At 38.5% G+C, this 18,547-nt stretch overlaps 1 protein-coding gene across 2 annotated transcripts in view; it reads left to right on the top strand.

The window, feature by feature from the left end:
• The window catches only part of MAOB (monoamine oxidase B), a 120,142-nt gene that overhangs the window by 63,396 nt on the left and 38,199 nt on the right, over positions 1-18,547 (top strand). For both annotated transcript variants that reach the window (XM_011938654.1, XM_011938655.1), the window contains 2 exons: positions 13,784-13,888; positions 14,929-15,020. In XM_011938654.1, the coding sequence (XP_011794044.1) occupies positions 13,784-13,888; positions 14,929-15,020 (197 nt within the window). The remainder of the gene's footprint in view (positions 1-13,783; positions 13,889-14,928; positions 15,021-18,547) is intronic.

Raw genomic sequence — 18,547 nt, 5'->3', positions numbered from 1 at the left:
TCTTATGAGCCTTACTTAGATTTGACTACGGACTCTTCTCTCAGTTTGGTCTGTTCACCTATTTGAGTATGTTTGTAGCAGCTATTGCTGTATTTCTCATTTCCTTTAGCAAGGCTCTGACAAGAATGATGGAAACAATTGGGACCTTGCCACCAATCTCCGCCCCAAAAGAAAACACCTCAGTTCTCAAATGAGGTCCCCATTAGGCCTGTGTCAGAAGTTTCTCATGAGGTCTGGGCCACCCCAGAGCCCTGGGATTGAGATTTTTTAGACATTGCTCCAGGCTGCTGTGCCCATTCCAATGGATGGCTGTTGCAGTTGGGTTCCTCAGGACAGAGACTTGGAGATGAAGAATAACGTGTTGGTGGTTTGTTAGTGGGTGATGTGGGGATCAACAGCCATTGATTGTTGGAAGGCAAGAAGGCAGGGGTGGCCAGAGGAATAAGTCAAACTGTGATGTAGTTGCAGTGGAAGCCTTGGCTGACCTGACAAGGGATTCTGAAGATGAGATGGCCCTTGGGAGCTATCTTGAGCGGGGCAAGAGGGTCAGGCCTTTCTATCCTCATGTAGATCAGTCACTGCAAGTGAGGTGCCCAGAGAAGGTGATATGACCTTAGGCAAAGTGGATTTTCTGCAACTGGGATAATCTCTGAAGGGGGCTGAAAATCAAGGGCTGCCTGCCAACAGCACTCCAAGTAACTGAAGTAATAAGTTCCTAATTCCTGAAGGGCAGTCTGTGCAAGCTCATCACAGCATCTGCCACATTGACCACTTGGGAACTCCACTCTTCTCTTTAGTAGTTCCAGGCCAAACTTTATTTATTGGGGCTTTTGCAGACCTTGCCACCCGGATGACCCAATGGCTTTGGACAGAGAAGCATAATAGTGTCTGGTGAGATCAATAGAGTCATGAATCCTGCTGACTACCCTCTCCATGAAACAACTTCATTTATCCAAAGACTTGAGTTGCCATCAAGGGGCTCTTCCATACACAGCCACATAGCCAGGCGAAGCCATGAAGCCAGCCATATGCCATGTTATAATTACGATGCCATAATTCTCTGTTTTCATGGACCTGCCTCTCCAGGACTTTGGAGCTCCTTGAGCCTGGAACTATGTCTTATTTAATTTCTGTTTCTTCAGTGTATTGTTTAGTGCCTGTTTCATAGCTTGTGCTTACTCCATTTTGTTTAAGTGTTAGTAGCACTTAAAAGGATGATGCCTACATTTCTCCTGGGTCTGTCCAAGCCTGTCAATAGTTTTGTCTTCATCAGTTACCCAAATACAGTGTTAGTTCTAATTTGATAGTTATCCTTTGCTTTGTCTCTCTGCCTAATTCTCTTAAAGTCACAATTATATGTAAGTAGAGTAGAGTGGTGATGAGGTGGGCAGTGTTGGTACCTGCTGTTGCCTGTGTGCTAGGATCCATCCAGGACTTAGATCTCTTGCTGCATGAGAGGAAGCAGGAGCTGGGAAACTAGCTTGACATTAAGCACACCTGAATTTGAACTCTGCTTCTCAGCTGTGTAATCCTGGCGAAGATGTTTATCCTAAGACTTATTCTCCTCGTCTATAATATGAGTTGCTACACAAATGTTCAAAAAGCAGCAGTATTCATAATAGCCAAAAAGTGGAAACAACCCAACTGTGTATCAACAGATGAGTGGATAAACAAAATATAGTATATCCATATACAGGAGTATTATTCGGCCCTAAAAAGGAATGAAATTCTGACACATGCTACAACATGGATGAACGTTGAAGATATGTTAAGTGAAATAAATCAGACACAAAAGGACAGATATTGTATGACTTTGTTTATATGAGCATTGTTACTATTTGCTCTGAATCTCTTCTGGCCTATAAACATGGTTTCAAATGAACACACTATCAGATATTTATTTATTCTTCAAAGATTTATTGAATGAATACTGTTCCAGGTACTGGGAATACACCAGTGAAAAAGACAAGATTTCTACCTTCATGGAGATTACGTTCCAGCGTGGAGAGGCACTCTGTCTCTCTCTCTCTCTCTCTCTCTCTCTCTATATATATATATATATATACACACACACACACACACACACATATATATATTCTCTCTATATATATGTATACACACACACATATATATAGACAGAATATATATATATTTATATATATATGAATAAATGTACCACATAGTCTCATATACATATGAATAGATGCACCACATATATATATATATATATATAAATATATATGAATAAATGTACCACATAGTCTCAGTTGCTATGAAGCATAATAAAGGTTGACAGGAAAAGCATCTCTTAGGAAGTGACATTTAAATAGTGCCTTGTGAGTATCTGGCAGATGCATGTTCTTGAAAGAGGGAATGACAGGTGCAAAGGCCCTCAGGCAGGGATAAGTTTGTGTGTCTAAAGAACAGCAGGGAGGCAAGTGAACAAAAGGAGAGAGTGGCAGATAGGGAAAGAGAAGTACAAAAGCTGTGTTGCCCATGGAAGAGACTTTGGAGTTTGTGTAAGCACGATAAAAGTCATTAGAAGAATTTTCTCAAGGGAGTGACATGTTCTGAATTGTATCTTACAAAACTCACTCTGACTACTAGGAGATTCTGGGGGCCAAAGGTGGAAGCAGAGAGAGAATTCAGGAAGTTAATGCAGTAATAAAGGTTAGAGCTGATAGTGGCTTGGAGCAGGGAGGTAACAGTCAAGGAGATGAGAAGCGATTGGATTCTAGATATATTTTGAATTTAGAACTGGCCGTTTTGATGGCTGATTATGTATGGGATAGGAGAAAAAGAAAGAAGTCAAGCAACTGATTTCGGGCAATCTGTGCTTTACAGATGAATGGATTATTATTGTCTAGCAGTAAAAGTAATCGTTGGGGGATGGGGGATACAGAAAACAATAGAATGAATCAGTGAAATTCACCAGACTCCCCAAAGAATCATTTTGGTCAGTAGTTAAAACTAACAGAGAGCTGTAACAGAGAGAGAGAGAGAAGAACAAAGAAGAGAGAGAGAGAGAAAAGAAGAAGGAGAAGAAGAAGGAAGAGAGGGAGAAGAAGCAGAAGAAGAGGAGGAGGAGGAAGAGGAAGAGGGGAGAAAAGAAGGAGGAGGAGGAGGAGAAGAAGAAATAACTTCTGGGAGGAAGAAACGCTACACTAGAAGACCTCAGGCTCTTGTTGATAGTCATTGGAGATGGCATTGGAAGCTTCTGAAGCTCATCTACTAAAGAAAAAAGTGTCTTTTGCTGGGAGACACCAAATATAGAATCAGTTCATTATGGATTCTGAGAAATGTAGATCTCTCTCCTCAGGGTAGCCTAGCAACCACCAGCCTGGCACAGCACATCAGCAATGCCTATGTCACCTATTATGGTGACCACTCCAAATCCAATACCACTGGAATCCAAAAAAGAACTTGATTTTTAAACCCCTTCCTCTTATTTATCTCTCAGAGGAAGTCAGTCACCTACAGCAGTTGTGGACATTGAACATCCCTTTCTAGAGAAGTTACCTTGTCTAGTGATATGCATGTCTTTACAGTGCATCAGGTTGGTTAGGAAGCTTTTCGCCATAACAATAGAGTGATGCTGGCTGTAGAAAGTTGAAAGCTGAAGTCTCTTTCTACTCAAGCAGTCAATGAATCTACTGTATATTTCTGTATATTACAACATTCCAGGGCTCCTTTGCTGGCTGCTAACCTTCCTCACCCTGAACTCAGAAGTTACACAAACCATTCATTTACTTACAGCTTCATTGAGATCTAATTCACATACCATGCAGTTCACCACTTTAAGTGTACAATTCAGTGGATTTTTAGTCTATTTTGAGTATGTAAATTTTTGTTGATGTATAACATATGTACAGAAAACAAGACAAAACATAAATGAACAGCTGATGAATTTTCAAAATGAACATACACATAAAGCCAGCTTTCATCTCACTACAGCCCCCAGAGGCCTCCTCATGTTCCTTTACTGGCATTACCCTTTCCCATGGAGACCCAGTATCCTGAATTCTATCACCATAGATTAATTTTCCCTGTTTTAAAACTTTATAAAAATGAAATCTTATAGTGTGTATTCTTTGTGTCCGGCTGCTTTTGTAAATTTTTGCTGTGAAATTCAATCATGCTATTAGGAGTACTTGTAGATGATTTATTCCCCTTGATGTATATGGTATACCATTAAGGAACTATAGCTCTTTTTTTGTCCTTATTGCTATTGATGGATAACTGTATGATGTACCATTAAGGAACTATAAATCATTTTTTTGTCCATATTGCTATTGATGGATATTTAACATTTTCATGTATGTGTTTGGAGAACATTTTCTGGGGCATATACCTAGAAGTGGGTCATAGTAATGTGTATATGCAGCTTTAGTAGATACTGCCAGTTTTCCAAAGGGGAATATACTACATTACACTACCATTAGCAAGATACGAGAGTTCTGGTTGCTTCTTTACTTCACCAGCACTTGGTGTTGTCATCAAGCTTTCTCAACCTCATATTCCTGGACTCTGGCGAGAGGGCCCCTGAGTAAGCTTCAGGTACCTTCTCCTGGTGTTATACTATCTATATGTATGCACTCTACTGGAGAGACTTCATGGTTTGCAACAAATTTTCAGAGGAGCCCTTGTCCCAGAGAATGACAAAAACCACTGCTTCCAGTTTTCAGCTTTCTTATAATCTCTAATATTGTGGTGAAACAGCCTTTTATTTGAGCCAAGATTTCTCCTGGAAAAGCTGACACTGGTAGGTAGCTGTCTCTATTTTTGAAAAGCACATTATTCAAGGCCAGAGCACTCTGGAGTTTTGCTAGTGCTGGTGTGCATGTTGAGCAGTATGTTGGGGATATCCAAAAATTGTATGCCCTCAATAAAGGGATGATATTTATTCAGATACTTTAGATGCCTGTGCTATTTGATCAAATAAACACTTATGTGTTTACAAACTGAAAGAGTGAGAAGGTTGCCACGGAAAAACTGATTTTAGTCACGGGCATTATTCTGCTTTAGAAACAACCTCTTGGCATGATGGCATATCCTGATGGTTAGAAATGTGATACAGCTGGAAATGGCTGATATAAGCAGTAAAGAATTACGGTCACAAAACCCTGCATCCTTCTGCACACACCCTTATTTTTTGAAGTCAATGCACGGACTAATTTTGGAGACTCTTCTGTGGAACTCAAACCTGTCTCCACTTACAGGTGCATTTACACCAGATTGTGAGGGTAAATAGGACAAAGGTCTTTGAGGGAGGAAGTACAATTTTCAGCTTCTTAGTTTAAACACTTCACTTTTTTCAAAATAAATTAATTTTGATTGTGTTTAGAAAGCAATCAGACTTCCGACTCAGACTCTGAAAACTTCTTCTTCTTATTTTAGTACTGTTCATCCAGTCACCTATCTATCCATTCATTCATCCATCCATTTCCATCCTTACATCTGTCCATCCAAGCATCTATTCATCCATCCAACCATCCCATGCATGTCAAACACCAGTTGAATATATAACATTCTTAAGCATTATGGGACGATGCAGATGATTGGTTCATTTCCTGATATAGCTGGAGAGGGAAGACATACCCACATGGAATACCTAGAGAATACAGTACTGTCAAGATAACATGGGCAAGTACAAATTAAGATGGTAGGGACTCAAATGGAGTGAACTTTATGTGCAGAGCAGTGATGGGTGGTGAGATGAAGCTTGGAAGGCTTCTTGAAGGAGTCAGTATTGAGCTCTGCAAAGAAAGTTGTTTATACTTTGCACTGATGGATATTAGAAAATAAAAAGCCTTTGAGGAAAGATGCAGTGATGATACACTGGTGAGGAGAGGATAGCCTGCTGACATCAGGGAAACTGCTTGACCAGAGCACAGAGGCAGCCACCTTCTTGGAAGGCACCTTCTTCTTGGCAGCCACCTTCTTTTGGCAACCTTGAGAACCAGGTACAAGAGCTTGAATTTGTTCCAGTGAGCAAGGGGACAGCCCAATTGGAAAAGAGATAGGACAAGGCTTCCCCCTTCTGGTTTCTTGTGCAGTCCATTCATGCGACACTCAGTAGGGCCTCTGCCTGCCTGGAGCATTTCTTTTTTTTTTTTTTTTTGTGAGACGGAGTCTGGCTCAGTCTGGGTTCACGCCATTCTCCTGCCTCAGCCTCCCAAGTAGCTGGGACTACAAGCACTCGCCGCCACGCCCGGCTAATTTTTTTGCATTTTTAGTAGAGACAGGGTTTCACCATGCTAGCCAGGATAGTCTCCATCTCATGACCTCGTGATCCGCCCGTCTCAGTCTCCCAAAGTGCTGGGGTTACAGGCTTGAGCCACCGCACCCGGCCTGCCTGGAGCATTTCTCCCCTCCAGATATTCACATAATTTCCCCCTTCACCTCTTTCATCTCTTCATTCACTGTCACCCTCTCCTTGAGGACTTCCTTGGCATCACTTTAATTAAAATTGCAACCAACCTCAAACCGCCAACACTTCCTCTTTGTCTTCCCTGCTACTTTGTCTTCATAGCACTTTCCACCTTCTAATCTACTACATGATTTTCTTATTTATTTTGTGTAGTGTCTGTTTTGTTAGTTTTTCCTTGTTTATACCTACTATAATATAAGCTCCCACGAGAGCAGACTTTTATCTGTTGTGCCTCCAGTGCCCAGAACAGTGCCAGGCACACAGGAGGCACTCAAGAAATATTTGTTGAATGAAGGAATGAACTGATGTAACAGCCATTCCAGGATGGACTGGACTAGGCCATGCATGGGAACAGGAGGGACAGCCACAATAATGATCTGGCTGGTCATTGAGTCCATGAATCGCTTCTATCTAGTTTGTAAGAATCTCAAGTGGTTACTTGATCTAAATGCCTTCCAGAGACTGTCTTTGAACCAAATGAGAAGTGGCTCATAGAGCAGAGAATCTGACAAGAGCTTGAATTCTATTACTCATGTGCAATTTATTGTATGTCACTTATGCTGCAATAAAGCTGTTTAAGAAGAAAGAATGTGAGCTCTACATACACAAATCTGAGGTTAAATTCAGTTTCTGCAGTATGCGAGCTGTGTGACTTTGGACAGGTTACTCAACCCTCTGTGCTACTAAACTCATCTGCAAGATGAAACTAACTATCAGCAGGTTACTCACTGGGTTCTTGTGAGGATTAAATGAATTAACTTAAACCTATCAGCCCAGTGTCTGACAAATAGTGTTCAATCATTATAATTGAAAGGAAAGGCTGGGAAGCTTCATGATTGAGAGCATTGGTCTTTGAATGTCTGAATTTAAATCCTGCTGCCACATACTAGTTGTGAGATCTTAGGCAAAATATAATTATTTATCTCTGTATGCCTCAGTTTCTTCATCTGAAAAGGACAACATGGTGCCTATCTCATAGGGTCACTGTGAAGATTGAGTCAATATATATGAAGTGCACAGAACAGGGCCTGAACAGAGTAAGCACTCAATACTACTTATTGTCATTATTGCTTCTTATTATTATTCTTGCCAGGCTTTGCCTGGTTTCTCAGCCACTACCACTCCCATCTTCCTCATTTCTTTCTATGTGGTCAATCCCAGGCCTTTCATATGCTGTGGTGCTGCTGGAAAATTCCAAAAATGCAACATTGCCATTGTCTGCACCTCACTCCAGTCTCACCCATGTGATGGTGCAATTAGAAGACAGTGTCAGTGCCAATTCTGGGTGCTTAGAAATGTTAGCAAGCAATTCTATAAGAAAAAATCTAATTATCTCATCAAAAAATGGGCAGAACACTTTAATAGACATTTCTCAAAAGAAGACATCCAAATGGCAAATAGACATATGGAAAACTGCTCAACCTCACTGCAAATCAAAACTACAGTAAGATAGCATCTCACCCCAGTTAAAATGGCTTATATCCAAAAGACAGATAATAGCAAATGCTGGCAAGGATGTACAGAAAAGGGAATATTCGCACAATGTTGGTGGGAATGTAAAGTAGTACAACCACTATGGAGAACATTTTGGAAGTTCCTCAAAAAACTAAAAATGGAGCTACCATATGATCCAGCAATTCCACTGCTGGATATATACCCCAAAGAAAGGAAAACAGCATATCAAAGAGGTATCTGCACTCCCATGTTTGTTGCAGCTCTGTTCACAATAGACAACATTTGGAAGCAACCTAAGTGTCCACCAACAGATGAATGGATAAAGGAAATGCGGTACATATACACAATGAAGTACTATACAGCCATAAAAAGGATGAGATCCTGTCATTTGCAATAACATGGATGTAACTGGATATCATTATGTTAAGTGAAGTAAACCAGGCACAGAAAGACAAACACCACATGTTCTCACTTATTTGTGGGATCTAAAAATCAAAACAATTGAACTCATAGACATAGAGAGTAGAGGATGCTTACCAGAGGCTGGGAAGGATAGTGAAATGGTGGTGAGAGGAAGGTAAGGATGGTTAATGGGTACAAAAAAAATAATTAAAGAATGAATAAGACCTACTGTTTGATGGAACAACAGGGTGACTCTAGTCAATAATAATTTGATTGTACGTTTAAAAATAACTAAGAGGGTATGATTGAATTGCTTGTGACAATAGATAGATAGATGTGCAGGATGCTTTTGTTGGGCAGGGCTCCACATGCAGGTCATGGTTAGTTAGTTAACTCTGCCTTATTCTAAAAGCTGTCCTTCACCTTTTCCCAGGCCAAGTCTCATGTGTCAGACTGAGCTCTCACTTTCTGGGTGAATTGTCTTTATGTTTCCAGGAGCTATCATGGTTGCCGGTGCAGGCCCTGGCAGTGACAGACAGACATTAATTAACCACATCTGCTGGGCTCACACTCTTCTTCAAGTCGTCTGGTGGTGATTTCTGACTGAACCAATGTGCTTGTGAAAACAAGCACAAGCAAACAAAAAAAAACCTAAATAATTTAATTGTTTGACTGAACACTGATTTCTTCCTCTCTATCTTTTTATTAATGGATGTTCAAGCAAAACTATGCTGTTCTTCCCACTTATGGTATGGCTATTCAACTGCTTATGGTTTTATCTCTTTGTGGGCACAATGCCATACTGATAGTCCAGAAGGATGACTTTGTACACCAGTCATAGACGCACATTGCTCTCAGTGTGCAGCTTGATTTGGTTCTTTGCTATTTAAGTTCCATCCCACACGCCCTTTGTACAAGTGCATCCCACACGCCCTTTGTACAACAACACAATGTTGAGGGGGCAGGGTTGGGCACTACTCAGCTGATAGGGATCTGCAGAGACCAGAGTGGGTCTGGGTTCAAGGGGAGACTTAAAACAAGTAGGATAGATAGTTATAACGTAAGGAACCAAAGTACAAAAGATCAGTTTAGAAATCGGGACATTGTGTGTCAAATAAATGACAAGTTCAAGGTCACACAGCTGAAATTACATCAAGCATGCATTGTGAACCTACTATGTGCCAGCAGTCTCTGCCAGCATGTCCTAAGCATACAAAGATTATAATTACAATGGCAGAAGCTGCGGTAATAATACTGATTGAGAACTAACAACATGCCAGCCACTGTTCAAAGTGACTTACGTGTATCAACACACTTCATCTTTCTAACATGCCTCCAAGATAGTTACTATGATCACATTTCACTACTGAGTTAACTGAAGCACAGAGAAGTTAAGCAACTTAACACAGCTAGTGAGTGGCAGACCATGACTCAACCCAGGGAGACTGGTTCCAGAGCCCATGCTCTTGCAGCATAGGGCCCAATGAATGAGATAGAGTAGTAAATGCATGAAACTGGTGCAGTGGAGTTAGTGGCAGATGAAAGAGAAACAGAGAGCTCTAGGACACTGAGAAGACCACCTAACCCAACTGTTTATGGCAATCTGGGCATACTTCCTGGAAGAAGACAATGGAGTCAATAGATGTTGAATTACAAAGACTGATATCTGGGGCCTGGAAGATTAAGCAACTGTCTTACTCTGCGTCAGTCATCTTAGGAGAGGCAGAGCTAGAATGGGGATTGACTTCTTCTTCGTGGAGAATAGTCCCTGGATCAATCCACAGGTTTCTGCTGAGCAAGTTTTATGTATTGAACTCTGATGGAGGAGGGATAAGTGGAGGTTTTCAGGTCAGCATGCAAGTTGTATGGAACATGAATTATTTCTCAACAAAGCTGATTATAAAACAAAATCAGCTTGCACTCAGCAGCCAGAAGTTGCTTCTAAATACCACTCTCTTGATAAAAGGAAAGGCTTCTTGGACAAATGACAGATCCTAGGACTTGGGCAGAAAAAAGCAGAAGATGAGTCTGGAGAATCTTCTAGTGCCAGAAATGAAAATAAATGCTCAACAGACAAAAGGATGGGGGCATGTCAAAGGGACACAGGAAGCCGACCTGAAGGAGTGCTCAGAAGTAGAATAATTTGAGCAACAAATAAATAATATAGTGTTGGATTATAACACAAGGTATAAAACACACATATATATGTCCACTGTTATAAATAAATGATTGAATAAGCAAGTAAAGGGGATAAGAGGAAAACCTTCCTGAGAAAAGAATTCAAAAAATTTGTGGGGTTTCTCCGTCTCCAGAAAGTGGAGATTAGCTCCCACCATCCCCTCTTGAGGGTGTTCTGAACTTAATGACTCTCTTCCAAAGAACAGAGCATAGAAGAGGGGTGAATAGCGACTGTACAGTGGAGAGACCTGACAGACACCACCCTAAACAAGGAATCAAGGTTAACATCATCTGTGATAAGTCATATTGATATCACGTGCCCTCTGAGGTGACATGATGAAAAGAGCACTTGGTCTTTGTGATAGTCTTCCCCAAAATTCATAGTCCCAATCTAAAAATGAAAAAAAAAGTAACTTCAGACAGATCCAAATTAAGGGATATTCTACCAGGTAACTGACCAGCATTCTTCAGACTTCAAAGATTGTGAAAAATGAGGGACTACTGAGAAACTATCACAGACCGTAGGACACTAAGAAGACAGGACAACTAAATGAAATGTGATATCCTGGATGGGATCCTGCAACAGAAAAAGGATGTTTAGTGGATAAATGGGTGAAATCCAAATAAAATCTGAAGTTTAGTATAGAGTGATCTACCAGTGTCGATCTCCTGGTCTTGGTCAATGTACCATGTAATGTAAGATGCTAACATTAGAGAAAACTAGGTGAAAGGTATATGGGAACTTTCTGTACTGTCTTTGCAACTTTTTTTGTAAAACAAATATTACTTTGTAAAACAAAGTTATTTTGTAAAAATTTGTAAAACAAATTACTTTGTAAAAATGTGTAAAACAAATAGAAACTATATTTAAAACATAAAGCATAAAAGAAAAGTCAGCAAGTGTCAGTATGCTGATCAACTAGAACTTTCATGCATTGCTGTTGGTAATGTAAAGCAGTGCAAAAACTTTGGAACACTATTAAACTTAAAAAGTTAAACATACACCCACCATGTGACTCAGCCATTCCCCTACTAGGCATTTACCCAAGAGAAGAAAAAATATATGTACACAAAAAGACCTGTACAAGAATGTTTATAGCAGTTTTATTCACAGCAGATCAAAACTAGAAATAGTTATCAACAGGTGAAACAAACCATGGTACATCCGTTCAATGGATACTACTTAGCAATAAAGAGGAACAAACGGAAACTTGGACAAACCTCAGAAATATCATGCTGAGCAAAACACGCCAGATACAAAGGTGTACATCTTGTATGAGTCCATTAAAAAATGTGAAAACAAGCAAAACCAATCTATAGTGAGAGAAAACTGAACAGTGATTTCCCAGGGCCAGAAAGGGGACAGAGATTGTCTGGGAAGGGGAAAGAGGGAACTTTCTGAGAGATAGGAATATTTTATATCTTGATTGGAGTGGTAGTTACATAGGTGTATACATGGGTCATAACTCCCCAAATTGCATTTTAAATGATTTAATGTGGGTACGTTGTTGAGGAGGTATTAGTCAAAGGATACAAAATTTTAGTTAGATAGGAGAAATAAGTCCAAGAGATCTATTGTACAACATAGTAACTTTAGTTAAAAACAATGTATTGTAGTCTTGAAAATTGCTAAGAGAATAGATTTTATGTGTTCTCACCTCCCAAAATGATAGGTATGTAAGGTAATGCATATGGAATTAGCTCAGTTTAACCATTCCACAGGGTATACATATTTCAAAATATTATGTTGTGCATTATAAATATATACAGTTTTAATGGCAGGTTAAATGTTTTAAAATAACTTTTAACTATAAAAAAATGGAAACTAAACTAAAATAAAATGAATACATTGTATGTAAAGTACACCTCAATAGTGTTAATTAAGAACGGTGACAGTTAATTTTATATATCAACTTGTCTAGATATTTGGACAAACATTATTCTAATGTTTCTGTCAAGCTATTTTTAAGATAAGGTTAATATTTAAATCAGTAGACTTTGAGCAAAGCAGATTACCTTCCATAATGTGAATGGACCTTCTCCAATCAGTTGAAGTCCTTAAGAGAAAAAGATTGATGTCTCCCAGGAAAAGAAGGAATTCTGCCAGCAGACTACCTTTGAAGTCAAACTGCAACTCTTCCCTGGGTCCGTGACCTACCCTACAGATTTTGGACTTGCCATCCCTCTCAAACAACATGAGCTAATTCCTTAAAATAAATCTGAATCCTTCTCTCTGTCTCTGTTTCTCTCTCTGTCTCTGTCTCTCTCTCTCTATCTATATCTGTATCTATATCATCTATCTATGTGTGAGAAGAAACAAAAAGCTGTATCTCAACCTTTCCCTGAGAATCTTATGGCCTTGTTGGAGAGAGAAGACCAACATGGCCACAGAATTAATACAGGAACAAATATGAAATCTCTTATTCCACAATTCTAGTTTCTCTGCCTACAACATCAACAGAAGATGCGTCTTTGTTGAATGACTCAGAGTTTTGCAGAAGTTTTTGTTGACTGAGAACTTTAAGTTATTCTGATTCGGTTGAAAGATGCTGTCAGAATGCACAGCCTGGCTTCTGACTCGGGTTTTCAGATTGACCCAAAGTGATTTTTGTGTATGTCTCTTAAGTGCCATCAGCAGGTTAATCCTCCCAGAGATTATTTATTTTTAATCCTTAGAATGATTTGTTCCCTTTACTTCTGCATCGAGGTATCCCTGTGGGAAGAACCGGGTGGTGTAAACATGTCTGGAAGAGAAGCTTGAAGTTGTCTAATCTTTCTGCTTTGACTTTGCTGATCTCTGGGAACTCCTGTGTTTACCTAGCACATCTGAGTCCTTGGGAAAGCTTTCTGGGCCCTGTTTTGTGGTTCTTCTAACAGATGGTTGCATTCTCGTGATTGATTTTTCATCCCCTTCTAAGTTGTATAATGCTTATAGTTATAATTTTCTGACTCTCCAGGCACACAGAGGCTCCTGACTCTGAGATATTTGCAAGTACCATTGGCAAATAAGATTTCCTTAGGTTAACTCCACTTATGTACCGGTATTTAAATTTTATATGCTAAGGGCTCCAATTTCAGAGAGAAACCTCTTTACCATGGTTGGTGTGGCAGTGAACTTAATTAACACGGAATTTTGCTGGAAATCTCTATGCTAAAACGTTAAGTGGGGTTCTGAGGACACAAGGAGCTAAAAAGTTGAGTGTGTATCACATATTGATAATTCACATGATTTTGCTTGCAGACATTTACCAATTTGGCAGATTATCTACTTTTACATTGTAGTAAATATTTCCTTTTTAAATATCTTGTATCTCACAGGGCAAATCATACCCCTTCAGGGGGCCGTTCCCACCTGTATGGAATCCAATTACCTACTTAGATCATAACAACTTTTGGAGGACAATGGATGACATGGGGCGAGAGGTAAAGCTTCTTTGACTATATTTGTATTTTTTGTTTTGTAATACGTTTAGTCCTTCAAAGAAAGAAAGTACAATATATCTCCAACACCTAGCACATTGTGAGCACACGGTAGCAGTAAAGATTTGTGAAATGAATGAATGAACTTGTTTCTAACCTCTGCAATAATAAGATGTCAAACAGATTGATATTTGTATACTAATGATGAGTGGGCAGGAGATTGGGTGTCACTCAGCCTTCTTGGAAAGATGTTTCAAATTTTGGAAATCTTTGGTACATAGCAAAATTAGACTTCTGGGTCTTTGATTCACCACCATGCCCAAACAAGTCATAAGTAATCATACATAAAGCATTTTTTTTCTTTTACTTTAAGTTCCAGGATACATGTGCAGAACCTGCAGGTTTGTTACATAGGTATACATGTGCCATGGTGGTTTTCTGCACCTATCAATCCGTCATCTAGGTTTTAAGCCCCACATGCATTAGGTATTTGTACTAATGCTTTCCCTCCCCTTGCCCCCCACCCCCCGACAGGCCCTAGTGTGTGATGTTCCCCTCCCTGTGTCCATATGTTCTCATTGTTCAACTCCCACTTATGAGTGAGAACATGTGGTGTTTGGTTTTCTGTTCCTGAACACACATAAAGCTTAACTGAAAGCTCCATAGACATGATTTGCTGCAGCTCTGTGATCCTTGTTAAACAGTTAAATTTATGAATGTTCTCTAGAAGTTAGTAACTTAGGAATCCATATCTAGAAATAGCCCAGTTACAACATGCCTCTATTTATTGTGCAGGAAGTTTTATCACAAATTAAATATGGCTTGAGTGGTACAGATTTATAATAGGAAAGCTACATAGACAGCATTGATTATGCAGTAAAAGCAATATTGGATGAATTTGGAAAACTTAACATTTTTCCTCTTTAAGGTAGAGTTTTTAATACTATTTGAATAGTTATTTAAAATGGAAAATTACAAAAATAAATAAAATAAAATAGAAAATTACATTTGTCTTTCTCCTTTGAATCCTCATCTGAATGTAGATTCCCAGTGATGCCCCATGGAAGGCTCCCCTTGCAGAAGAGTGGGACAACATGACAATGAAGGAGCTGCTGGACAAGGTCTGCTGGACTGAGTAAGTCTTGCCATTAGGCACAGGCATTTATTGTGATCACCTTTCAGGTTCATTTAGCAATACCGTTCAACAAGTATAGGACAAGTAACTGCTTTGTGTCTAAAACCATGCCACCAGCCAAGTGGAATGCTGAAAACCATTGGAATTGGCTCCTACCCTGAAGATATCTGTACATACAACTTACTTCTTTGGAATAGTTTTGTATCACAAAGGTGGTATTACCCTGTGAAGTCCTCAGAACAGACCAGAAGGTATTAGTTTCTTTATATAAAACAGCTTAAAGACCATCAGCTTAAAGCTCTCATTTATGAAGTTGCTGATATAGGACAATTTTTGTATTCTTCACTGGGGGTCAAATGTGGAGATGGTTAGCATGTGCATTTGCCACACCTTGTGTGATGTAGTGCGACTCTTCAAGGACTTAAAGAGGAACCTCTAAAGCCTTTGTAGATAGTTCACAACTACAGGGGAAACATGTGTGACTGGACTGGCTCTTCCCCTTTAGTGAAGACACAAGTACCCATGAGTTAAGCATTAAATTCTTGTTGGCAGAACTGGGAATTGTAGAGAAATTGTGAAGGCTTGTATAGACAGACCACGTGGAGAGGCCACACTGCTCTTGGACAGCAGGGAAAATGGAAAGGATTATGAGGGTTCCAATTCAAGCACATGGTAAATTTGTGGTAAACAAAACAAGAAAAATGGAAGCCAAATTCAAGGAGACTGCTCTGCCTTGCTGAAGAGCATTGGTTGAGAATATGTTTTGCTGTGGGGTTAATGTCTTCATTTTTAGGCATCATTCACTGCCAACTAAAAGTAAAAACAAGCTTTTAGAATATCTGAATCTAAAAAATGGTAATAATCAAAATACATAAAATTCATATACTTTTTGATATAAAAATTCAGCTTCTAATAATTTAGCTTTAAGAACGTGAGACAAAAGAAGAGAGAGGCATACAGGGAGAGAAGGAGAGAGGGAGAAAGAGTGAAAGAGGCAGATCCAAAGCATTATTTTTAAAAGGGAGGATCGGAAAACCCAATAATAGATCGGCAGAATCAAGTATGGAACATCTAAAAAATTCAATAGTCGAGGGTTTTAAAAAATTGTGTTGTCGAGGAATATTTAATGACTGGAAAAAATAGTAATATTAAGCACATAGAAAAGCAGGCTGTTGTGGTATGGTATAAGATCTCATTTCTAAAAACAACTGTTTATATATGCACTGCAAAAGCAGTGGACATCCATTGAAATATTTTTAACGTTTAATATTACTATGCAAGCATTTATTTTTAAAATGCTTAAAAACTTTACATCATTAAAAATTATTCTTTAAACATCATATTTCATGGTACCAGAATATTCCATGGAAAATGAATACGTAATGTATTTGTCCATTAACATCCTGTTCAACACATTGGGTACTTTCTGTTTTTTGTTGTTATTATCATTATTATACAATACTCTATAATAAGCATCTTTGTGCCTCTCCTATGTCTTCAACCTTTGAAAGCAACCAATTTTGGAAGAGTAAAATCCTTTTATGTCATGAAATGAATGCCTGTTATTAATTATATTCTTTTAAACATTTACCTAATGCTACCTAACACTTCTATGAGAATGTAGTTTGCAATATAATTTATTTTAATTGTAATAAAATTGTAGTATTTAGTTTTAAATTATATACTTCAGATTTTCAAAATATAATAAGTATATAATTATCTGAATTTTTTTGTAACTCCTGTTATGAAAAGCGTTTAATAAATTCAGTTAGGTCTTTTCTCCTTAGAGAACTTTTAAGTTTTTTGGTGATAAAATCAATCATATGTGTTTGGGATCACAGGAACCTGACATTTTCTGTCATAGCCCTTGGCCTAGTCCTCCGCTTAGTGAATATTCTAAGTTGTCATTTGACAAAATAAAGCATTCTGAGATACTAGGAGTATAAGAACACAAGACAATTTTCTAACTCTTCCCAAGCAAGATACACACAGCGTTATTTCCCAGATTTAAATGAAGTAACCCCCAGAATATCCAGTCTATTGTTATTCAGACTAAAGCACAATCATACATTCCAAGACTAATGTTGATTATTCTTTCAGTTATTGTCATTTACAAAGTGCACTTCACAAACATGAATTGTATTTTCAATGTGATCACAGCTATGTAAAAACATTTTTAAAAAGACCTATACTTAGAAAAAAATACATCAAAATGAGACTAGTAATTATCTTCTGGAGGGGCAGAAACATGGAAGATACTCATTCTCTCATCTTTTTATCTTAAAAATTTTCCAAATTTTATATAATGTGTATGTATTTTTCATGTAGAAAAATATTATAACATTTATCTTTTAAAAAGTCAACAGGGCAAAAAATTCAGAAATATTATTGCACTAACTTCCTTGACCTTCCATCCTTCAAATATTGTTCTTATTTCTTTTCTTACTGAAGCTCCTAGAGTAAATTCAAATAAAGGATTAGGAAGAGACTGGCCCTTCAGAATTACTTTTAGATCTCCCTTTAGTTCAAACCAAAATTATTTCTTTCCCACCAAATTGGCAACAGTAACAACTAGAATTCCAGCAACATTTTTGTTAAATATTGGCTCTCCAGCTGGGCCAATGTTAAGTTTCAGTTATTTATTACCCCCTTTACTGTATGCCCCTCAATCCACTTAAAAAATAAGGAACAAAAGAACTTGGATTTTAGGAAGCAGCAAATAAAATAATACTTTTATTTTAAATTGACGTCTGGATATTTATTTTAGTTAGATACTACAAATTGCATCCGCAAGGAAGTCATGAGTTAACAATTTCCATCCCTTCAATTATCCTGAGAAATCTTACAAAACTAACTGTAAGTCACTTTAATGTATATATGACATTATTTCACAGGCTATAATGATGGGGACTGTCATAGACGGGCTGTCAGGTTGTTATGGCTGCAAATAACGTCAATAACTGGTATGTGTGTTAGGCATGATTCTACAAACCTCTAGGGTCAAGATACAGTAAAGTAGAGAGATGCCCCTTGGTGAGTATTTGTACTTCCAAGGCTGTCAGCTGACTAATTAGAAAACATTTTGAGGTATCAAAAGCATGAGTTTTGAGTCAAGTATGATCTGGTTTGAAGTTGTGCCATTATGTACTCCTAAACTGTCTGAGACTCCATTTTCTAGCATGTGAACTTGGAAAAATAATAGATATTTGATATGGTTGTTGCAACAATTTAACAAGATAGTGATTTTAAAGACAATGGAGTATGGAAAGAGCTCAATAAATGGAAGACAGTATCATTTATTTCACCCATTGTCAACATTACCAGATGGAAAATTCTGCCTCAGAAATAACAAGATTAACAATATGCAAACTTCATGTCAAAGTCAAAAGGAGGGGCGGAGCAAGATGGCCGAATAGGAACAGCTCCAGTCTCCAACTACCAGCGCGAAGGACACAGAAGACCGGTGATTTCTGCATTTTCAACTGAGGTACTGGGGTCATCTCACTAGTGAGTGCCGGACAATCAGT

The sequence above is a fragment of the Colobus angolensis genome, unplaced genomic scaffold (assembly GCF_000951035.1).
Source record: "Colobus angolensis palliatus isolate OR3802 unplaced genomic scaffold, Cang.pa_1.0 Scaffold176, whole genome shotgun sequence".
Taxonomy (NCBI): domain Eukaryota; kingdom Metazoa; phylum Chordata; class Mammalia; order Primates; family Cercopithecidae; genus Colobus; species Colobus angolensis.
Note: the sequence above shows the minus strand (reverse complement) of the source record. Positions and strands in the feature narration are given on the sequence as shown.